General features: G+C 37.8%; 2 protein-coding genes and 1 pseudogene across 3 annotated transcripts; 1 reads left to right on the top strand and 2 right to left on the bottom strand.

The window, feature by feature from the left end:
- Positions 1-302: 302 nt before the first annotated feature.
- Positions 303-2,337, bottom strand: LOC112034243 (ammonium transporter 2 member 5-like; annotated as a pseudogene).
- Positions 2,338-12,941: 10,604 nt separating this feature from the next.
- LOC136065197 (guanine nucleotide-binding protein subunit gamma 1-like) lies at positions 12,942-17,248 on the top strand. Its single transcript, XM_065768023.1, has 5 exons — positions 12,942-13,076; positions 13,593-13,836; positions 16,399-16,451; positions 16,754-16,798; positions 16,892-17,248. Exons 2-5 carry the CDS (start codon positions 13,690-13,692, stop codon positions 16,974-16,976), a joined length of 330 nt encoding a protein of 109 aa, XP_065624095.1. The 5' UTR covers positions 12,942-13,076; positions 13,593-13,689; the 3' UTR covers positions 16,977-17,248.
- Positions 17,249-17,350: 102 nt separating this feature from the next.
- LOC136065196 (uncharacterized) lies at positions 17,351-18,707 on the bottom strand. 2 transcript variants are annotated; one of them, XM_065768022.1, is made up of 2 exons: positions 18,461-18,707; positions 17,351-17,886 (listed from the first exon to the last, which is right to left on the bottom strand). In XM_065768022.1, the coding sequence occupies exon 2, from the start codon at positions 17,871-17,873 to the stop codon at positions 17,466-17,468; it is 408 nt and encodes a 135-aa protein (XP_065624094.1). In that variant the 5' UTR covers positions 17,874-17,886; positions 18,461-18,707; the 3' UTR covers positions 17,351-17,465. The 2 variants fall into 2 exon arrangements, with proteins under 2 accessions (XP_065624094.1, XP_065624093.1); XM_065768021.1 differs by having other exon boundaries at positions 17,351-17,896; positions 18,461-18,703.
- Positions 18,708-18,770: the final 63 nt, after the last annotated feature.

Genomic DNA, 18,770 nt, shown 5'->3' with positions numbered 1-18,770 from the left:
GAAACCTAGAAACATTACATCATTTGGTAAGTAATTTTTACTTTCCTATAAATTCCTGAAGTTGACAATACTGATGCCATACCCATATACGTTCCTTTTCCCCTGCACCATTGGCCATTGGGTGTGTGTTTAAAGGTAAGTGCCTCTCATTGTTATCCCATCTTTCATTGTGTAATTAATCATTATTTTTACCGGCAATGACAATGATCATGTTCACGGGTGGTGGAAACTCACTGAAACTTGCTCATGCATTCTTTATACTTTTAGTTTTAGTGCACTTGAGACCAGCCCTTGGATTTATTTCAGGGGTTGGAGTTGGAGATGCTAACAATATCAGGNACCTTAACCAATACTTTTAGGGTATTCGAAAAGAATAAAGAGGAATGCTAAAAACATATAAAATTTTACTAGTTGTTGCATGGATTTCATTTATTGATGCTATTATTTTGTTGATAAATTATAGGAATCCTACCAGGCTACTGTGGAATGTGAATGTCTAAAGAAAGAAAAGTAGAGGGTACTAGTACCTATTCGGCAAAAAAAAAAAAAAAAGTAGTAGTAACTGCAGCTGGGGTGATGCAGACTAAACCAGTGATCATGCCCCTGAGTGGCACCAATCACAGAAGGTTTTCCAAAGAAAAGAATATCAAGAAGGAGCCAAGTGAGCAAGCTGGTGGCCGTACAGACGTGTGTGTTAAGGACGGCCAGAGATGCTTCTACGCTGACAGTATAAGGATCTCCACCGTTGAATCCATCCATCCCATCCAAAGTAAACCAGCCCCTGCCAGCATCAGAATTATGTTGTTTGGTGGGAACCTCTCTCTATCCTTTACTGCCCTTGGCTCCACCTGCATCATCATTTCATTTTTTTCCTGGTCGTTCGGACTTTCTTCTTCATTCATTTTTTATATATATATTTTTGGACACAATAATTTACTATTAATATACAATTGTTTTTCCTTTTGTCTTTTGCCTATTTTTTGCAAAGTTTCCTGACACAAAGATTTTTTCATCAAATTATCTTTAGAAATTAATGAACTTTGAAGAGCGACCTTTTCTTCTCTACTCTGACTAAGTTCTTACATTAATCTGTAAACAAAGGTTACAAGCATCAAAAGAGACAGCAGCATTCATGGACAATGGGAAACTAGGTTGGGCTTACAATTCAACTCAACATATTAGCAAAACATGAGTTACCGCAGTTGCAAATCTATTAACTCAAATTACATTCCAAAAAACCTAGTCTAAGCTGTCTAATAATTATGATAAATGATAATTGTCTCTACACGATTTTTAAGGCTCAGTTTTACAGTCTGGTTTTTCTCTTTCCCTTCAAGAAAATATGGGTTTGAATTCCCGCTTCTTGTTGACTTATCATGTTAGAAAAGATAGGACCAACCACAAATACTAGTAGATTTTTTTTTTTTAGATGCAATAGAATTTAAAACCTATAACATCCCCTTCATAATGATTGTTTCTAATGTGATTTCAACAGAGGTTGCTCCAAAAAAACCATCAGTAAGTCTATAATCTTGTTTACAATTTTTATGGTGGCATACTAGGATTTGTGCTAAGAAAAGTAGTTATTAATAAGGTCATATAAAAATGATATTTTTTTAATCACAGCTTGCCACAACAACAATTGTAAAAAAAAAAAAAGTTGTATTTCTAAAATTACTATGAAATTTTTTTTTAAAAATAGAATAAATAAAATTATGTGGTAATTGGTAATTACTCAATAAGCTGTAGTGAAACCAGCCAACCAGAAGATATGTGAATAACAAAGCCTCCAGAGTAATCAATAATGCCCATTTTTGTCAACCATCCATTTGGAGACCATATGCTAAACGCACAAATAGTGTAAGAGAAAGTAAGCCAAAGTGGCAAAAACAACATCCATGCATAAAAATTCATCCTCCCAAGCAATGCCCCAGCAATCAAATTCAATATGATAGCTGCGAACACAAATTGGAAATAAACCATTGTTGCATTTGGCGAGTGCCCACTAAAAGTTTTGTCCAAAAGAAACTTTTCATCCAAGGCAACATTGGGCCGGCCTATAAAATTGGAAGCCTGCCTTGCCAAAAGACATTTGATAGCCCCAACCCATCCAGCATACAAGCACGGCCGCAAAGGCGTAAAGGGCCATAAAGGCCGAGTTCACGGCCCATTTCTTTTTTACTTTTTTACTATGCTACCGTAGAGGATAACAAGGCCCGAAACACTTTGTAAGCCCACCAAAGCAGCGGCGGTGAGCTGCCACGCGTTGTCACCCTTGTTCAACTAGTCAGGGCTTGCTTGGTCGGGTGCGAGGTTAGTCGGGAGTGCGGTAGTCATTTTGTTAGTTCCGCCACACAGTGGTTCGATCACAAATGATGATGAATGTGGGTGGAAGTGGAGGAAATGAATGCTTATATATATATATATATATATATATATATTTTATGGGTAAATTTATATATAGAGTGGTTTTGATGCCTTCTGTAATAGTCCTGTACCACGTCTTTTTCTATGTGATGTTTTATTATGTACATTTTGTCCTAGATTAGATTGTGCCACATTTGTGAAGTTATTGAAATGTTCTTGGTAAAGTATATTTTTGGGGTAACAGCATTTTGTAATTTCAAGGGTTAAAAGTGGAAGTTTAAGAGTTTCAAGGGCATTAAGTTTATCTATTAGGTCATGCTAACAAGTGCCGGGCACTTATTAATAATTCATGGGAAATGTTAACAAGTGCTGTTAGGCATTGATTAAGAATTCATTTTAAGAAAGTTTTGACATCACTTTTATGGGAAATGAAAAAAGCTATCAAAATATTAGTTTTTTTTTTTTTTCTTTTCCATGAACCAATGCTTTACGACGCTCGTTAACATGACCTTTTTAGAAAAATTTTGATACCACTTTTATGAGAAATGAAAAAAGCTATCAAAATATTAATTACTTTTTTTTTTTCATTTCTCATAAAAACTTTCTTTAAATAGATTATTAACCAGTATCCTAAGAGTATTCGTTAACATTTCCCTATATAAAAAACCCATAAATTTTGTACGTGTCTGTTTGTTAGGCGGAGAATCCTAGATCTAGATGTTAGAGCATTGGAATTCCCGAAGCAAACTGCTGCGAAGCTTTTTTAATTTTGGACCTAAGACTGATAGTACCTAAGGGAATTGTGCTTTAAGAGCCAATCAATTAACTGTAAAAGTATTTTAAATGTAGTAGTAGTTGTGGCCTAGGCATCTTTGTGGGCTTGGACAGTTGGACTTCGGCTTATGATCTACATTAGCCAAATTAAAATTTTAGTCACAAGCTGAGGGATATCACAACTTTCACCTTCAATTTCAAAGTGTGAACTATATTACCTTTTAGCGGCAAGAAGGAATATTTATATCTGATATATTTTTAATTTATTTAATACATTATGTATGTAGTAAACATGGGTCACGTCCAGGACTCGAGTATCAACAACTAACGGTATGTTAGTACTTCTTATATCTCATCTCTATCTTAAACGGTCCAAAGAACAATAAATGAATTTCTTACAGACTGAGAGTATGGGTCCCATCCAAAAGCGGTAGGGTGCTATTATAGTCATACACAGGTAAAAAGCCACACCGATCGTCTCTCTCTACTTTTCTTTTCTTTTCTTTTTTACCCAAAAAAAAAATGCTTCGTTTTTCCCCCCTAAATAAAGATTTGATTAGATGAACAAAATTACAGGTTTCATGGGCCTAGTCCATTCTCTCCTCCTCCAGAAACCCAAATAAGAGATGAGAATAAGCCCAATTAAAGTTACAAGTAACAGCCCATTGGACCTAGTTACTGTGCCTTTTGAAGACTGAAGACCAATGTACCTCCATAGATTCAACATTGACAATATCAAGCACATTTCTTTCATCCCCGTAAAGATAAAGATGCTTGAAGCCTAGCAATAGTAACATACATTCTCAATCAGGCATGGACTAACTTTCCTTGTTCACCTCTGCAAAATAACAGCTCCAAATGAAGCTTCTTATGGAATTGCTGCCTCAAGATTCAACCTGATGGTCCTTAAAGAGGTGGGCTTCAAATAGTCTCCTCATTTTCCCCAAACGCCAAACAGGGAAATTCTTAGGTGGTCCGGGACTACAAGGTTGGCAAGCCACCTTGTAGTCCCAACCAATAAACATAAGACACCTCATTGAAAATTGATGAGGTAAGCTTATCTGCCATGTCATTGCACTCCATTAACGGCCCTTTAATTCCATCAATTCTGTGAGACACATTCAAATGATCAAATTCAAATTGAGATGTAAATGGGGGGTTTTCGCATCTGAAAACTTTTCAAATTTGCTTTATGGAATATCACAATACGTTTTCCTCTACCTTAGAATCATTTTCCCAAACGCCAAACAAAATGTATTTCTCTCAAAATTGCCATCGTCTCCAACTTCCCACTCGGAATATCACAAACGTTAACCTCTGCCTGAATCATTTCCCCAAACGCCAAACAATAATGTATTGATCCAAGATGAATACCCTAAAAGTATTGGTTAAGGTAGAATTTTTAATGTAGTAAAATCTTTTTTTTTTTTTTTTTTTTTTAAGTTGAGTCACTTTTAATAGTTGTTAAATTTCTTCTCTCATGTAAATATGACTGATTTTATTCTCTTTAACGATTGCGCTGATATTATAAACAAAATGGTAAAAAGATTTGCAAATTGTGCACTTACCAAGGTTATAATTGTCGAGTAGGAATAAACATAAGAGGAGCAAATATAGTATTATTGTGTGCCAACATCTCAATATTTATACTAGCAATGATGCATAGACAGTAGAACCAAGTTTTTGACAATGTAATATCTTCTCTCACCCGGACGAGTTCGCTTTGCTTTAACCTTCCTTGCTACTGTTTAGTGTTTTGTTGATTTTGATAATTCAGTGGACGTCAGTCTCAACTTGTACCAAACACTTTGTTGGCTGAGTTTAGAATCTTCTTTATATATAAACGTTATATATTCTAGTTGTAAATAGTGGAATCCTAGTAAAACCAAGTTTGGACAAGATAATAGAACGGTCTTTTTCTTTTGGGCCCTCAGTCCATATATGATTCTCTTTTTTGAACCAGCTTGTGATGTTGTTACATTCTCAGTTATTATGTACCTAACTCAATGATATTGTACAGGAGTGGTGCAAGGTTGGGCAGCCATTATAATGGGAATCATGTCAGGAAGCATAACATGGTACACCATGATGGTCCTCCACAAAAGAATTGGATTCCTAAAACAAGTAGATGACACAATGGCAGTTTTCCACACACATGCTGTGGCTGGAAGCCTGGGTGGCATTCTCGCAGGCGTGTTTGCTGAGCCTAAGCTCTGCCGCCTCGTCTACTTAGTAGATGATTGGGAACATTATGTAGGTGTTAGAAATACTGAATCGTAGTATTGTATTTCATGTATCAAAGAATGTACATAGATGCCTTTATATAGAAGGCATATGTGTGCAGTACAAGTAAATATGTGTGCTATACAAGTAACCTAACTGAGCCTAAAGCCCACAACACTATATATGTTAACAGCCCCCCTCAAACTCAAGGTGGATGTGAGACCAACTTGAGGTTGTCAACCAAAGTACGAAGGCGTCCCTTAGGATGTGACTTGGTGAAGATATCTGCAAGTTGATCTTTAGAGGAGACTGAGATCAGATTGAGAGCACCATGGACAAGATGAAAACGGATAAAATGACAATCGATCTCAATGTGTTTAGTCCGTTCATGGAAGACATCATTGTGAGCAATATGAATAGCACTCTGGTTGTCACAATAAAGAGGAGTAGCAGAGGATGTAGACACACCTAAGTCTTTGAGAAGCCATCGTAGCCAAAGGAGCTCAGATGTGGTATCAGCAAGGGCACGATATTCTGCTTCAGTACTGGAGCGGGCCACATGAGTTTGTTTCTTACTTCGCCAAGAAATCAGAGAAGAACCAAGAAGAAAGCAATAACCAGTGGTGGACCTGCGATCAGTGGGGTCTCCTGCCCAATCAGCATCAGAAAATGCACGAAGAGTAAGAGGAGACTGAGCAGAGTAGAAAAGACCATGGAAGAGAGTGCCCTTTAAGTATCGAAGAATGCGCAGAACAGCAGCATAGTGAGTCGATCGTGGAGCAGACAGATACTGGCTCACTTGGTGAACAGCATAGGAAATGTCTGGACGAGTGACAGTGAGATAAACCAAGCTGCCAACCAAGCGTCTGTAAAGAGAGGGATTAGACAATGGTTTCCCCCCTGAGGGAGTCAGATGCGCATTAAGCTCAACTGGAGTGTCCACAGTCTTGCTATCAGTGAGTCCAGCGCGAGACAAGAGTTCAGAAGCATACTTGGCTTGAGTAATATAAAGTCCATCTGTAGAATGAGTGATTTCAAGACCCAAGAAGTAGCTGAGATATCCAAGATCTTTCATCTCAAACTGCTGACTGAGAAAAGCCTTGAGTTCTTGAATGCCACTGAGGTCATCACCAGTTATGATCATATCATCCACATATAAGAGGAGTAAAATAGTGCCTTTGTCAGTGCGACGAAGAAATAAGGCAGAATCATAGTGACTGGCCATGTAACCCAAGTGAGAGATGGTAGAGCTGAATTTGGCAAACCAAGCTCGTGGAGCTTGTTTAAGGCCATAAAGTGCACGTCGAAGGTGGCAAACCTTATTTGAGTCAACAGAGAGACCAGGAGGAGGTTGCATATACACTTCTTCACTTAAATCCCCATTAAGAAATGCATTTTTGACATCCATCTGAAAAAGGTCCCATTTACTGGCAGCAGCAACAGCTAAGAGGGCACGGACAGATGAGATACGGGCAACCGGAGCAAAAGTTTCTTCATAATCAATCCCATACTCTTGTGTAAAACCTTTTGCAACAAGACGAGCTTTGTAGCGCTCAATAGACCCATCAGAGCGAGTCTTAATCTTGTAGATCCACTTACAACCAACCACAGATTTCCCAGGAGGAAGTGTCACCAAATCCCAAGTATGGTTTTTAGATAATGCATCAAGTTCCTCTTTCATTGCAATCTGCCATAAAGGGTCAGTGGAAGCCTCACGATAGGTGTGAGGCTCGTGTAGTGTAGCAAGAGCAGTGTAACAATGATAGTCAAGTAAATGTGCAGGAATAGATCTTACCCGAGTTGAGTGACGAGGTGGAATGTCTTGTGCAAGATCTTCAGGCGGAGCAGGAGCAGGAGCAGGAGACCCAAGCTCAGGATTGGGGTTGGGTAGCTCGTCTTCAACCTGTTCATCTTCCACCTGTTCATTAAAGGGCGAACTAGGAAAGGGATCAGTGATATCTGGTGGTTGGATAGAGAAGTCTACAGTAACAGAATCAGGAGCAACTATAGGAGGATCAGGAGCAACTACAGAAGGAATATATGTCTCATCTGGAAAAAGATCTAAGACAGAGAAGGAAGATAAGGAAACACTGAAATGAGAAAGTTCGACAAAGAGGCGATGTTCCCAAAAGACAACATTACGGGAGACACGAAGACGATGAGAGACAGGATCATAACACCTATACCCCTTTTGAGTTTCGCCATAGCTAAGAAAAAAATAAAGCCTTGACCGAGGCTCAAGTTTGTTATGCTCATGTGGCTAAAGAAGAACGAAACAAACAGATCCGAAGAAGCGAAGGTGGTGATAGTCTAGAGGTGACCCAAAAAGGCGCTCATATGAAGTTTGATTTTGGATAACAGGACTCGGAATGCGATTAATAGTATGAACAGCATGAAGAGCAGCTTCACTCCAAAAAGGAGCAGGAACTTTAGCAGAGAGAAGGAGAGCACGAACAGTGTCAAGAATATGACGAAGTTTTCGTTCGGCTCTACCATTTTGCTGAGAGGTACCTGGACAAGTTAGTTGATGAACAGTGTCATAGGAATGCAAAACAGCTTGGAAAGCATATTGAGTGTATTCGAGAGCATTATCAGATCGAAAAATTTTGATGCGTCTAGAAAACTGAGTTTCAACCATTTTTGCAAAATTAGAATATACTTCCAATAATTCAGAACGATGTTTCATATTAAAAATCCAACTATAGCGAGAATAATCATCAACAAAGACAACAAAATATCTAGACCCACCAATACTAGAGACAGAGGAAGGCCCCTAAACATCAGAATGAATAAGGTCAAAGATATCAGTTGATATGGATTCACTAGTATTGAAAGGCAAAGCTGGTTGTTTTCCTAACTGACATGAAACACAATCAAAATTTTCTGTGGACACTGAATCTAACAAATCTCTAGAAGCCAATTGTTGTACCCGAGAGAAAGATGCGTGACCAAGTCGAGCATGCCAAAGTGCAAGGGAAGGAGTGGAAGAAACTGCAGCAGCTGCAGCAATAAAAACAGGAGCGACAAGTGAAAGACGAAGGTTGTCCACGGGAAACATCCGCCCAACTCTGGGACCGGTCCCAAGCTCCTGTCCCGTCCTAGGATCCTGCACAATGCATCCAGAATAATCAAAGGTAATGCGATAACCCAACTCAGCTAATTGTCACACAGAAAATAAATTATAAGAAAGGTCAGGAACATTAAAGACTCCAGGAACCGAGAGGTTGGAGGTTGAAACTGAACCTATATTATGACCAGACATTGTGGAACCATTTGCTGTACGAATATTAAGAGGGTGTGGTGCAAGTTTAAGGTCAGAAAATAAGGATGAGTGAGGTGTCATGTGATTGCAACAAGCAGAATCCATAAGCCAAGAGGTAGGAGACATACCAGATAAAGCTGAGAGAGAAGAGGAATAAGATGTATTACCAACCATACGAATGACATTAGCGATGATATTTACAAAGTCATCTTTGGAAATGGAGAAAGTGGATCCAGAAGACTAAGACTGTGCAGAGACAGGAGCCATGGGTTGGACACTCTCAGTGTTAGCAATTGTAGCAGCAGAAGTAGAAACAGCTGATTTGTTGCGCTGATAGCAAGTCTCAATATTATGGCCAAAACATTTGCAAAAATTGCAAAACCATTTATTGGATTGTCGGCGACGATTGTTGCAACAGGAAGCAAACTTGTCCTTATTCTTCATTTAGAAGCAAAATATGCAAAAATAGACTGCAAAAAAGAAATCTACGCGAAAAACTGGGTAAGAAGCACCTGAACTCCAAAAAAGTCAACCCTGAAAAGTCAACAGTCAACGTCCAATCAAAGTCAACGGTCACGGTCAGCGTAGATGACGTCAGCAGGATGACGTGGCAATATGATGACGTCAGCAGACCGTGGAGGCGTGTGTCCGGCGCGTGTAGGCGCGTGGAGGCGAGTGACCGGCGCGTGGAAGCGAGTTTCCGGCGCGTGGAAGCGCGTGGAGGCGCGTGGGGGCGCGTGAAGAATCGTGGCGACGCGTGGCTGGGATGCCGAGAATTGTGGAGGCGCGTGGGGGCGCGTGTTTGGTCCGATGACGATGAAATTTCACAAAAAAGTAGATCGGAGATATTTCTTTCCGATGGTACAATCTGTGGTCTGATCGGAGAGGCGGAAGCGATGGTGGCGGCGAGGCAGTGGTCTTTGATGTACTGGAGTCGCGGTGGGGGCAGTGGTGCTGCTCACAACAACGGCTGCAGATGACACCCAAGAAGACAAGACTGCTTAAGAGCGACACACCAAAGGATTAGAGCAGTGGCTCTGATACCATGTTAGAAATACTGAATCGTAGTATTGTATTTCATGTATCAAAGAATGTACATAGATGCCTTTATATAGGAGGCATATGTGTGCAGTACAAGTAAATATGTGTGCTATACAAGTAACCTAACTGGGCCTAAAGCCCACAACACTATATATGTTAACAGTAGGTTTTTTCTATGGTCTTCATGATGGCAACTCCAGATCTGGGGTCAAGCAAATGTGTATTCAACTCTTAGGAATTGTGTTTGTAGTTGTACTCAATATTGTTACAACTAGCATAATTTGTAATGTGGTTGGTTTAGTGGTTCCACTTAGACTGTCTGAGGAAGAGTTGCAAACTGGGGATGATGCAATTCATGGAGAGGAAGCCTATGCATTGTGAGGTGATGGGGAGAAGGAGAGGTTTGCGAATTCTAAGCTTAACTAAGCCTATGGCGACAATTTCCCTACAAAAGGTGAAGTTCAAATGGCTTGACTTGCCTTCTGCACTGCTTGTTTAATGAGAAAAATGTGGGGAAAGGATAGGGCTTTGAGGCTGTGATTGGAGTGTGGAAAAATGTTTCTTCTGCCTTCTTTTTCTTTTATTTTATTTATTTATTTTTTTTCCTTTTCTGTTGTAATTTATGGGAGAATTATTAACAAAAAATGATTTTTATGTAGTCATCTTTGTAATAAGAATTATTGACATGGACTTGACATAAACTATCCCTATACTTAAGATGCAAGGCTTCTATCAATGCATTGGAGCATTAGACAGATTAGAAGAATAAATACGTGACTAGTTTTAGACATAAATTATGTTGGTGTCACATTTAGCAATGCACTCAAGAGGGGCACGTGCCGCACGGCAAGAGCAACTAGGCCAGAGTGTGGTCATTGTAGTTGTCCTGGTCAGACCCATTTCATCAATCCATTTAATGTCTCAACTTGGTCTGCTTAGATTGTAATAAGAAAAGTCCAAATATATTATTGGGTATGTAACATGCGATGGGAAGGACAGTTATATTATTCCCTAGCAGCATACATTCAACATTTGGATATATATTCTATTTCTTCTCTTTGTTGAATCATTTTCTAATGTAAAGTGAATGAAAACAATGTTTGTTAATTTGTTTCCCCAAAACATATGGCAGTGACAATGATTAATAAAATGGGAATTGTGACTGCTTTGGGCACTTTGATTGGAGGGTATTAGTTGTGGTAGGCCAATCTGGACCCAGAACTAACTTTTGAATAGAGGGGAATGAGATTTTTTTTATAAGAATTTTTTTTTTCTTGGATGAATGATTAGAGGGGCATGAGTATTAATATTAACACTGGAGATGTTCATATGGAAAGAATAGAAAGGAAGCAACGACTAGTGAAAGGCACTCTGATAGTGGGAATGAAATAACATTAAAAAGGCACTTTCTGTACAAAAAACGGCATCCTTGTGTTTGCCAGTTGCCACCACTAGAGAAAGTGGATGACATTTTCATTTACAACATTTTCCAGAAATCTAAAACAAAAAGGGTGGCATGACAGGAGTAATTATAGTTTTTTTTTTTTTTTTCAATGGCTAGTAAGTAGTGAGAGTTCCAGTAAGTAATTATTCTTCTTTTGCTGAGTAAGTTGAAGGAGATGATTAGATGAATAGATGAGCTACTCGTTAATCTCTCTAATCCTAATGAATGTCAAATAACTCTTCCTTTCCTTTAAACTATCAATTCTTGATCCAATTTATAAGTAAAACTTAATTACAAGGTTCTAATACAATACAGGGCTCTATTGTGTTAGTTGGCAGAGGATTTCTCTCTTCCTAATCGGACATGTAAAAGTCAAGTTGCGGGTTAACCCTCAACTTGACTGCCACTAATTGGTGTGTTACTTGAGAATTATCAAGAAAATGACAATTCATTCCCTTGAAGTTGAAGTTTGTAGATGAATGACATTCTTTCTCTTGAGGAATGTATAGTTAATAGTAGTGTAGGGACTAGATTTGGGCACTTCTTCGGGTTGAGAGAGTGGACCAAAGCCCAACTTGCCCTTCAATGAATTTATAGAGAGTGGGCTCAAGAACTAGGCCCTAGTAAGGAATGCAACTGTCTTGCATGGTTGCATGTGGGCTTAACAACCTAAACATGAATTGGGGTGCACAATGATGCTCCTCGGACTTGTCTTCCGGAGCTTGGAGTTCTTATTATTTCTTTTAAGATTGATTACGAAGGTTGAGAGAATACAAGTCGCTATAGTACTTCTTAATGCAGATTTTCCGTCCCCCTTTCAAGAGAGACTCCTTACACTATATACACCTCTCTAAACTGATCCTAACCCTACATTCGTTGATTAGCCAGGCCACTACTTGAGAGCCTGTCCCATCAGCCGCATCCCCATTCCTCCTGTGGGTTGCAGCACCCAAGACAGCACTATTCAGGAGTCCTATCCTCATTAATGCGGCTAGGACGTTAGTTGAGGGTATTTAATGTGGAGGTAACAGCTCGCCTTAGACTTGCTCCTTCACCGTGCTCCAGTCACCAACGCGTGGCGCTTGCCCTTTCCTTTTCGGATATTCAAGAAGACCCCTCTTTGGTGGAGTGGTGCTCGTGTACTTCTGAGGTCTCGGATGTCCGAAGACGGGGTCATCCTCGGATATGTTCCTTGGGGGCTGGACACCGTACTTTCATCCTCGAACCCCACATGCGTCCTCGGCACGGGCCTCTGGGCCTGGTTTGAGGTGGGCCGAGGCTGCCTAATTTTCTGGTCCTACAAGTAGTTTTTTAACAATGGAATATTTATACAAACTTAAGAGAAAGAGTTTTCTTTCCATAAAACATTGGTAGGTATGTGTGGCTTCAAGAGAAGTCAAGGGAGATTGGTGTAATTTATATTATAAAGTATAATTGAAAAGGAAGGGTTGATGAAAAGCAATTTTTTAAAGCAACTGAGATGGTATATTATAAATGATGTATAATAAAAATAAATCATTAGTAAATTTATGTAAAAGTGATATCGAATCAATTAAAACTAATTACTTTAATAAATGTGCAACAAATATAATGAAAATTTTTGTGTTTTTTTCTTTTTTCTTTTAAAACATTTCATTTTTTACCACTCCAATGAGGCGACGGGATGGGAACAAATTTTGATCGTTCTGTCTCATCTAGAATGTTAGTGTATATATAGGAATATAATTTATTTATTAATATACAATATAATTTTTTGTTTGTATTCTATTTATAATATATATATATATACATATTCTACTATCATCCCCAAAACATTTGTTCTTCTCTCCACCACTCTCATAACTTTCTCTCTCTCTCTCTCTCATTTATTTTTCATCTCTATCTTATTACGGTGGAAGTCACTTAATTATGGATAACAAAACCGTCAAACCATCCACCCATGGACCTATCTTGCTCTTTTTCTGGGTGAGTTTTAGGTGATGAATAAGATAGAGCACTCCTAATCCGAACCTGTCTTGTTTTTGTTACTATTATTTTTTATAGTGGTTCATAGGATAATCAATAATAATTTATTAACTCAACATTTTACTAGTTTATTTTATTACTTTTTAAAGAAATTTTATTTTAGGTGTTATCATTATTATTTTTTGGTCCGTTAACACTTTAATAAATTATTTTATGAAAGTTTTAACAATACTTTCTTAATTATAAATTTTTTTAAAAAATAATTAATTATTTTTTTCATAAATTTAAAAAAAATAAACAAATGCTTTTGAGACATCCTTAACATTACTCTTATTTTTCATTTGTGGAAGAGGGAACTAGGACCAAAAGTAGGGACAGAAATCACAAAATAAAACTCAGATCTAAGAGAGAGATAGGGGCATACACTATATACATATAAATATAAATATAAAATAAAGTAAACGTTAATGTTTGTTGAAACTGGAGACTGAGACTGGGAATGAAAACAATGGGCAGGTGGGTTTCGGGATGAGCTAAGCTAGCTAGCGTAGTGTTCGTGTTGTGTGACTTGTGAGCTTGGATTGGATTGGATTGGAGGAAGTAGAAGTAAATAATGGCGTCTGAAACCGCTTCGTCGGTGGTCGAAGTAGCCGTTGCTTCATCACCAGTAGCAGTAGGTGTAGGAGGAACTGATAACAGAGGCAGGCATCGGATTCTCGCTGAACTCAAGCGCGTCGAGCAAGATTCCAGATTTTTAGAGGTGTCACTTTCTTCTTCATTATTATTGTTGCTGTTTTAGCTTTGTTGGGTTTGGTTTTGAACTGGGTTTTGATGCATTTCCTTGTGTGACTACGATATTTTTGGTATTACTGCTTGTTTTGCTATGATGCTTGGAGATTTTTTTTTTCTTTTTTTGGGGGGGAGGGGGTTGTTGTTTTAATGGGTAGTTTTGTTTCTTAGTAAATTGTTCATTGGAAAAAGAAAGACCCCATTTTGTTTGTTTTGGTGTTAGGAGGTACTAAAAGATTAGGGGAAAAAGTAAAAGGAAAGAACTTTACACTTTGTTTAAAGAAGGGAAAAATGGTGTCTTTTAAAGAAATGGAGTGGAAAGCTCTGTTTGGGTGGAGGATAGAATGAAGGAAATGATGGTGATATTGCTTGAAATTGATTCAATTACCATTGGGTTTCTTCCTTTCTAAGACTTGTGTGATCTTTATTTTGTGTGAGGTAAGATTTGAACAAAGCCCTATACCAATTACTAAATTACCATGACCAACCTGAGCATATCCTGCCACTTGGGGCTTGATGTCTCAAGTGGTAAGGGGTGGGCTGGAATTGCAGTGGATCTCTAGTTTCAAATCTTACTATGGTTGGTGGAACTAGTGCTGCCAGTCTACTTGTAAGCTTTTCTGAATGTTCATATGGTATTAATTCGAGAATTTGTGTAGAATTGCTGTGGCTGTCAGTACATGTGTGAGATTAGCCAAAATAGGCAGCTTGCCTGGCCACTGGCTTTTTGATTGGAGCAATGGCTTTAGGAGAAGATGGCTAAAAGAAATTGCCCATTAACCCAGATTTTTTGGGTACAAAATAGATGCATAAGCAAAACAAACAAAACTAAAGAATGTATGTTAGACTTAGACAGGTGATCATCATAAGCATATAGCTTGGCTGGTTGCACTGAACCAACAAGAAAGGTTTTTGCTTTTTTCTTTATATGATATCTCACCGAAATCATACTGCTTGAGCCTGTCAGATGCACCAGACCCATAGAGTGTATAATTTTTTAATAACTGGTACATTGTTCCCTAAAGCTCTATCAAAGGTGTTCATTGAACATCCATGCAATATTATGGAGTATCAGAACAATTATGTCGTGGCTCCTGAATGTGGGATGACTGAACCTTTTTTTCCTGTCACTATTGTTTTAGTTAAGCTGATAGGATGTGCAAAGCAGTTAAGTGATTGATCTTATCAATTTTCTGTGTCTGTATAACACATTGGGGCACACTTCAATCACTAACTTAAACTTTGCTTAGAAGAGAGCATTTAAACTTGTGTTCTGAGGTGTTGGCAATGTTAAACTTTGGGATAAGAGGAGTTGTATGTAATATTTGAGCGCACTCTGTGGTGTAATGTCACAGGCTCATAGCATAAGCCCCTCAGGGCCAAATTAAGTTACCGAATAAAAAAGTACTGTTTTTTCTCTTCTGTAAGTTCCAATTTATAGTAAATGCTCTTGATTTTCTTCATACCCTTAATCATTAATGCTATCTGATTTTTAGACTTTTGAATAGTCCCTATCTGGTTTTTTAGACTTTCGAATAGTTCGAAGTTATAGTAAATGCTCTTTATCCAAAAAAGAAGAAGTAAATGCTCTTTATTTTCTTCATGTCCTTAGTCATTGATGCTATCTGATTGTTAGACTTCTGAATAGTCCCTATCTGGATTTCTATGAGGAAAGGCTCTGCTGAATATGTTTAGGTCTTGTTTTGTAGCACTGTTAGATCATTAAAAAATGTGTTTCTTGAACATTTATTGGTCTTGTTCTAGATATATTTTTCACTTCTCCAGCAATCTTATGCATAATATCTAGTCTGAACTGTTCTTCATGTTCTATCAATATCTGTTTATACACTCTGCACAAATTGTGAAATTGTGAACAAAGGCTATATGCCATGGGTACGTCCTCTTTGACAGTGACAATGCTTGCCAGTGATAAAGCAGTCCATTGAATTCTAGTACTTAGAAAAGCTATGATATTCATTATTAGGGCAAAAGGGCTACAATATTCTGTTGAACTGTCTTAAGTTTCTCTATTCTAATATCAGGGTGGGCTGATGTTTTCAAAAAACTCATCTGCACAGTGAATTTTTAGAACAGATTTGAAAAACTAAAATAATAAAAACAGCAAACCTAACACCATCTGGGATACTTTTTTTTTTTTGGTTTTAAAAATGGCTACCAAACAGCCCATTTGTCTGAATTAGAAATTCTAGCCATCTTATCTTTGTGGAGCTATAGGTTACTGTTTGGGGCTTACTTACCCTCATACGTATATATGTGCACATGCTTTGGTAGTATCTTTCAACTTGCAAAAGAGACCAAAAGTAAAAGCCTTTATGGTTTGCTCTATTCATGCATATTAGATCCAGTTTACTAATTGCTCTTGCAGATGGCAATGCAGTTTAGAATTATCTTTCTTATTTCTGCATTTTCAAGCTAACTTCAGCATAAAGTCACTGTTGTGTTGTGCACTTGATTTCAATTTACAGCTTATTCCTGATTTATGTTACCTGGTTTTTGCATGAATTGTTTCCAGGAAGAGTTAGAAGAGCTTCAAAGAACAGAAAATGTCTCAACATTATGTGAGGAGTAAGTATAAGAATCAATTCTTTTGAAAGGAAAAAAAAAAGGATTGAATATAAGCAGTTTGCAAAATAGGCTGGTGAAGAGGAGATAGCATATTCTTTTCAGTCCAACAGGCTATATTTATGGCGGTGAAATTTCTTGTTTTGGTTGACTTGTTCAATTACCATTTACTGAAGAGCATATCTTCAATATTTTTCCAGCCCATTTTGTTAATTAAACACCTATAGCATGATTTATAAGCTCATAAACTGACTGGCAATTTTTTATTTTGTATAATAATCTGTTTTTTTGTGGTTGGCTCTCAGATTGTTGCGCAACATTGAAGTCATACCTGATCCACTGCTCCCACTGTAAGTTCTGCAAACCTTATCCCACTGTCTTACATACATACTACTCTTAGTTTGATATCCGAATGCATAGTCATCAATTTATTTTTATTACAGAACAAATGGCCCCCTGAACCAGTTATGGGATCGATGGTTTGAAGGACCCCAGGATTCACAAGGTTGCAGGTGCTGGATTCTTTGATTAAAAGCAATCTAACATTCATTGCCATTTGTTGCGAGAGGCTTCAAGATGTGTACTTGAGAGAATTGTTCAAAAGTTACTGCACAGCTCTTATTTTAGCAAATGTTTGATCAAAATTTTCGCCACGTCTGAGATTGAAATTTGTAGGTTGATCATACTGCATGTATAATTTACAATTTATTCATATAAAGTTTGTAAATGAAAAGTACCTAGTCTTGAAATTCTGTGATTTGAAACGGTTTGGGATGGTATATAAAGTTCCAGTTCTTCAATTTCAAAGAGCTGAATGAGCTACAAATCAAGGCAGTTTCAGTGTTTCACATTCTATAATTTTCAAATTCTACTATGCATCATTGATATATTGCTCAAAGGGATGTGAAACATGTAAGAAATAAATATTGTGTTAATCAAATGCCATTGGTCTCACCATTTATGGTGATCTTAATTGTAGCAAGGAGGACTATTCCATGAAAGCAAAAGGCTCAACAACTAAGGTATTGGTGGGAAAATGCGTGAATATGGCGAAATAACAGTCTTCTGCACAAACTTAGATTGACTTGGGTCATGAACCCATTCGATCTCGCTCATGTTGGGTGTCTCAACATACGCCATAGTGAATTCTCCCACCTTCTCTACCTTCCCTCTCTTGCCTGCCCTCAGTGCCCATTTTTTCCGGTTGTAAGAGAAAATTCCATCAGTCAGGTGGATAATATCACCCGGTTCAAAAGCATCACACTCATTCCCCCAGAACTGGAAGTGAACTGCAGCTGTCTCATCAGCCACAAGTGCCAAGCATGTCTTGTTTTGCCCTTCCAATGTCTTGTGTTTGTTCAAAAGTATGAACTGTGTGTTTATGTCATTCTTGGCTGCAGGTACAATGTCTTTAAGAGAGAGCATCCTTGCTTTCTAACTGCAACAACCTAAAAAATCAAAGTGAGAACGCCTGGTTGGCTTTATTTCAAATTATTTCATATCCAAGCTTTTCTCAACAAGAATTTATAGCAATTAACATTTATCATTCAAATGAGTAATGTATGTTCATATGGGCAGCAAGAAACTTGGATGTTGAGTCAAGAAAATGATGATTGAAAAAAATTCTATGAAGCAAAATGATTTAATCTTTTCCTGGGCATGTACTCACTCGGGATAAAATTATAAAATATTTGCACTTGGTGCTTGCTTATTATTGTGTCAGTGAAAGCATGTAAAATACTTGAGCACAAAGGAGAAAGCATGAAAAATCAACATGGTTTAGCCAACAATGTTTTTCAAGAACATCAATTTAGCTGTAGCTAAAATAGTAGGATCAGTTTATTATGATGACAATTAACAACAAAAGGGCAGGCTCTTACAAGCAATTTGATACTAGTAATTCATTGGGTCATTTTTTCGAACACTTAGCATGCACACCCATAAAATAATTGCAACTTATGAAATAGCGAAACTGAAAATTTTAGTTTGAATAAAGAGACAGTGATTCATACAATTTGTTGAGTCTCTTCCAAGGTACATTGGACGCAGGTTGAGGCAATCTCCAATTGGGGTCGAAATGCGAACCTTATTTAAGTACTTTTTCTTATGGTAGGTCCGTAGGAATTTACAGCTTAGGTACCCGCTAAAAAAGCACTATAAACAACAGTCATATAACTTGAGAGATTGAAAACGTCAGGTCGTTTGGGATTCTGGGTATCAGTGACGTTGAGGGTTTTGATGATAAATGTCACGTGATCTCTGTGTCTGGGATAAATTTAAAGGGTGCGACTTTGGATTTTTTTTTTTTTTTTTTTTTTTTTT

Source organism: Quercus suber, unplaced genomic scaffold (assembly GCF_002906115.3).
Source record: "Quercus suber isolate HL8 unplaced genomic scaffold, Cork oak 2.0 scaffold_878, whole genome shotgun sequence".
NCBI lineage: Eukaryota > Viridiplantae > Streptophyta > Magnoliopsida > Fagales > Fagaceae > Quercus > Quercus suber.
This window is presented reverse-complemented; position numbering and strand designations above follow the sequence as displayed.

Coding starts and splice junctions, on each gene's coding strand:
- LOC136065197 (XM_065768023.1), top strand. CDS start 13,690: ATGGCGTCTGAAACCGCTTCGTCGGTGGTCGAAGTAGCCGTTGCTTCA. Junction 13,837..16,398: donor AAGATTCCAGATTTTTAGAG/GTGTCACTTTCT, acceptor AATTGTTTCCAG/GAAGAGTTAGAAGAGCTTCA. Junction 16,799..16,891: donor CCTGATCCACTGCTCCCACT/GTAAGTTCTGCA, acceptor TTTTTATTACAG/AACAAATGGCCCCCTGAACC.
- LOC136065196 (XM_065768022.1), bottom strand. CDS start 17,873: ATGCTCTCTCTTAAAGACATTGTACCTGCAGCCAAGAATGACATAAAC.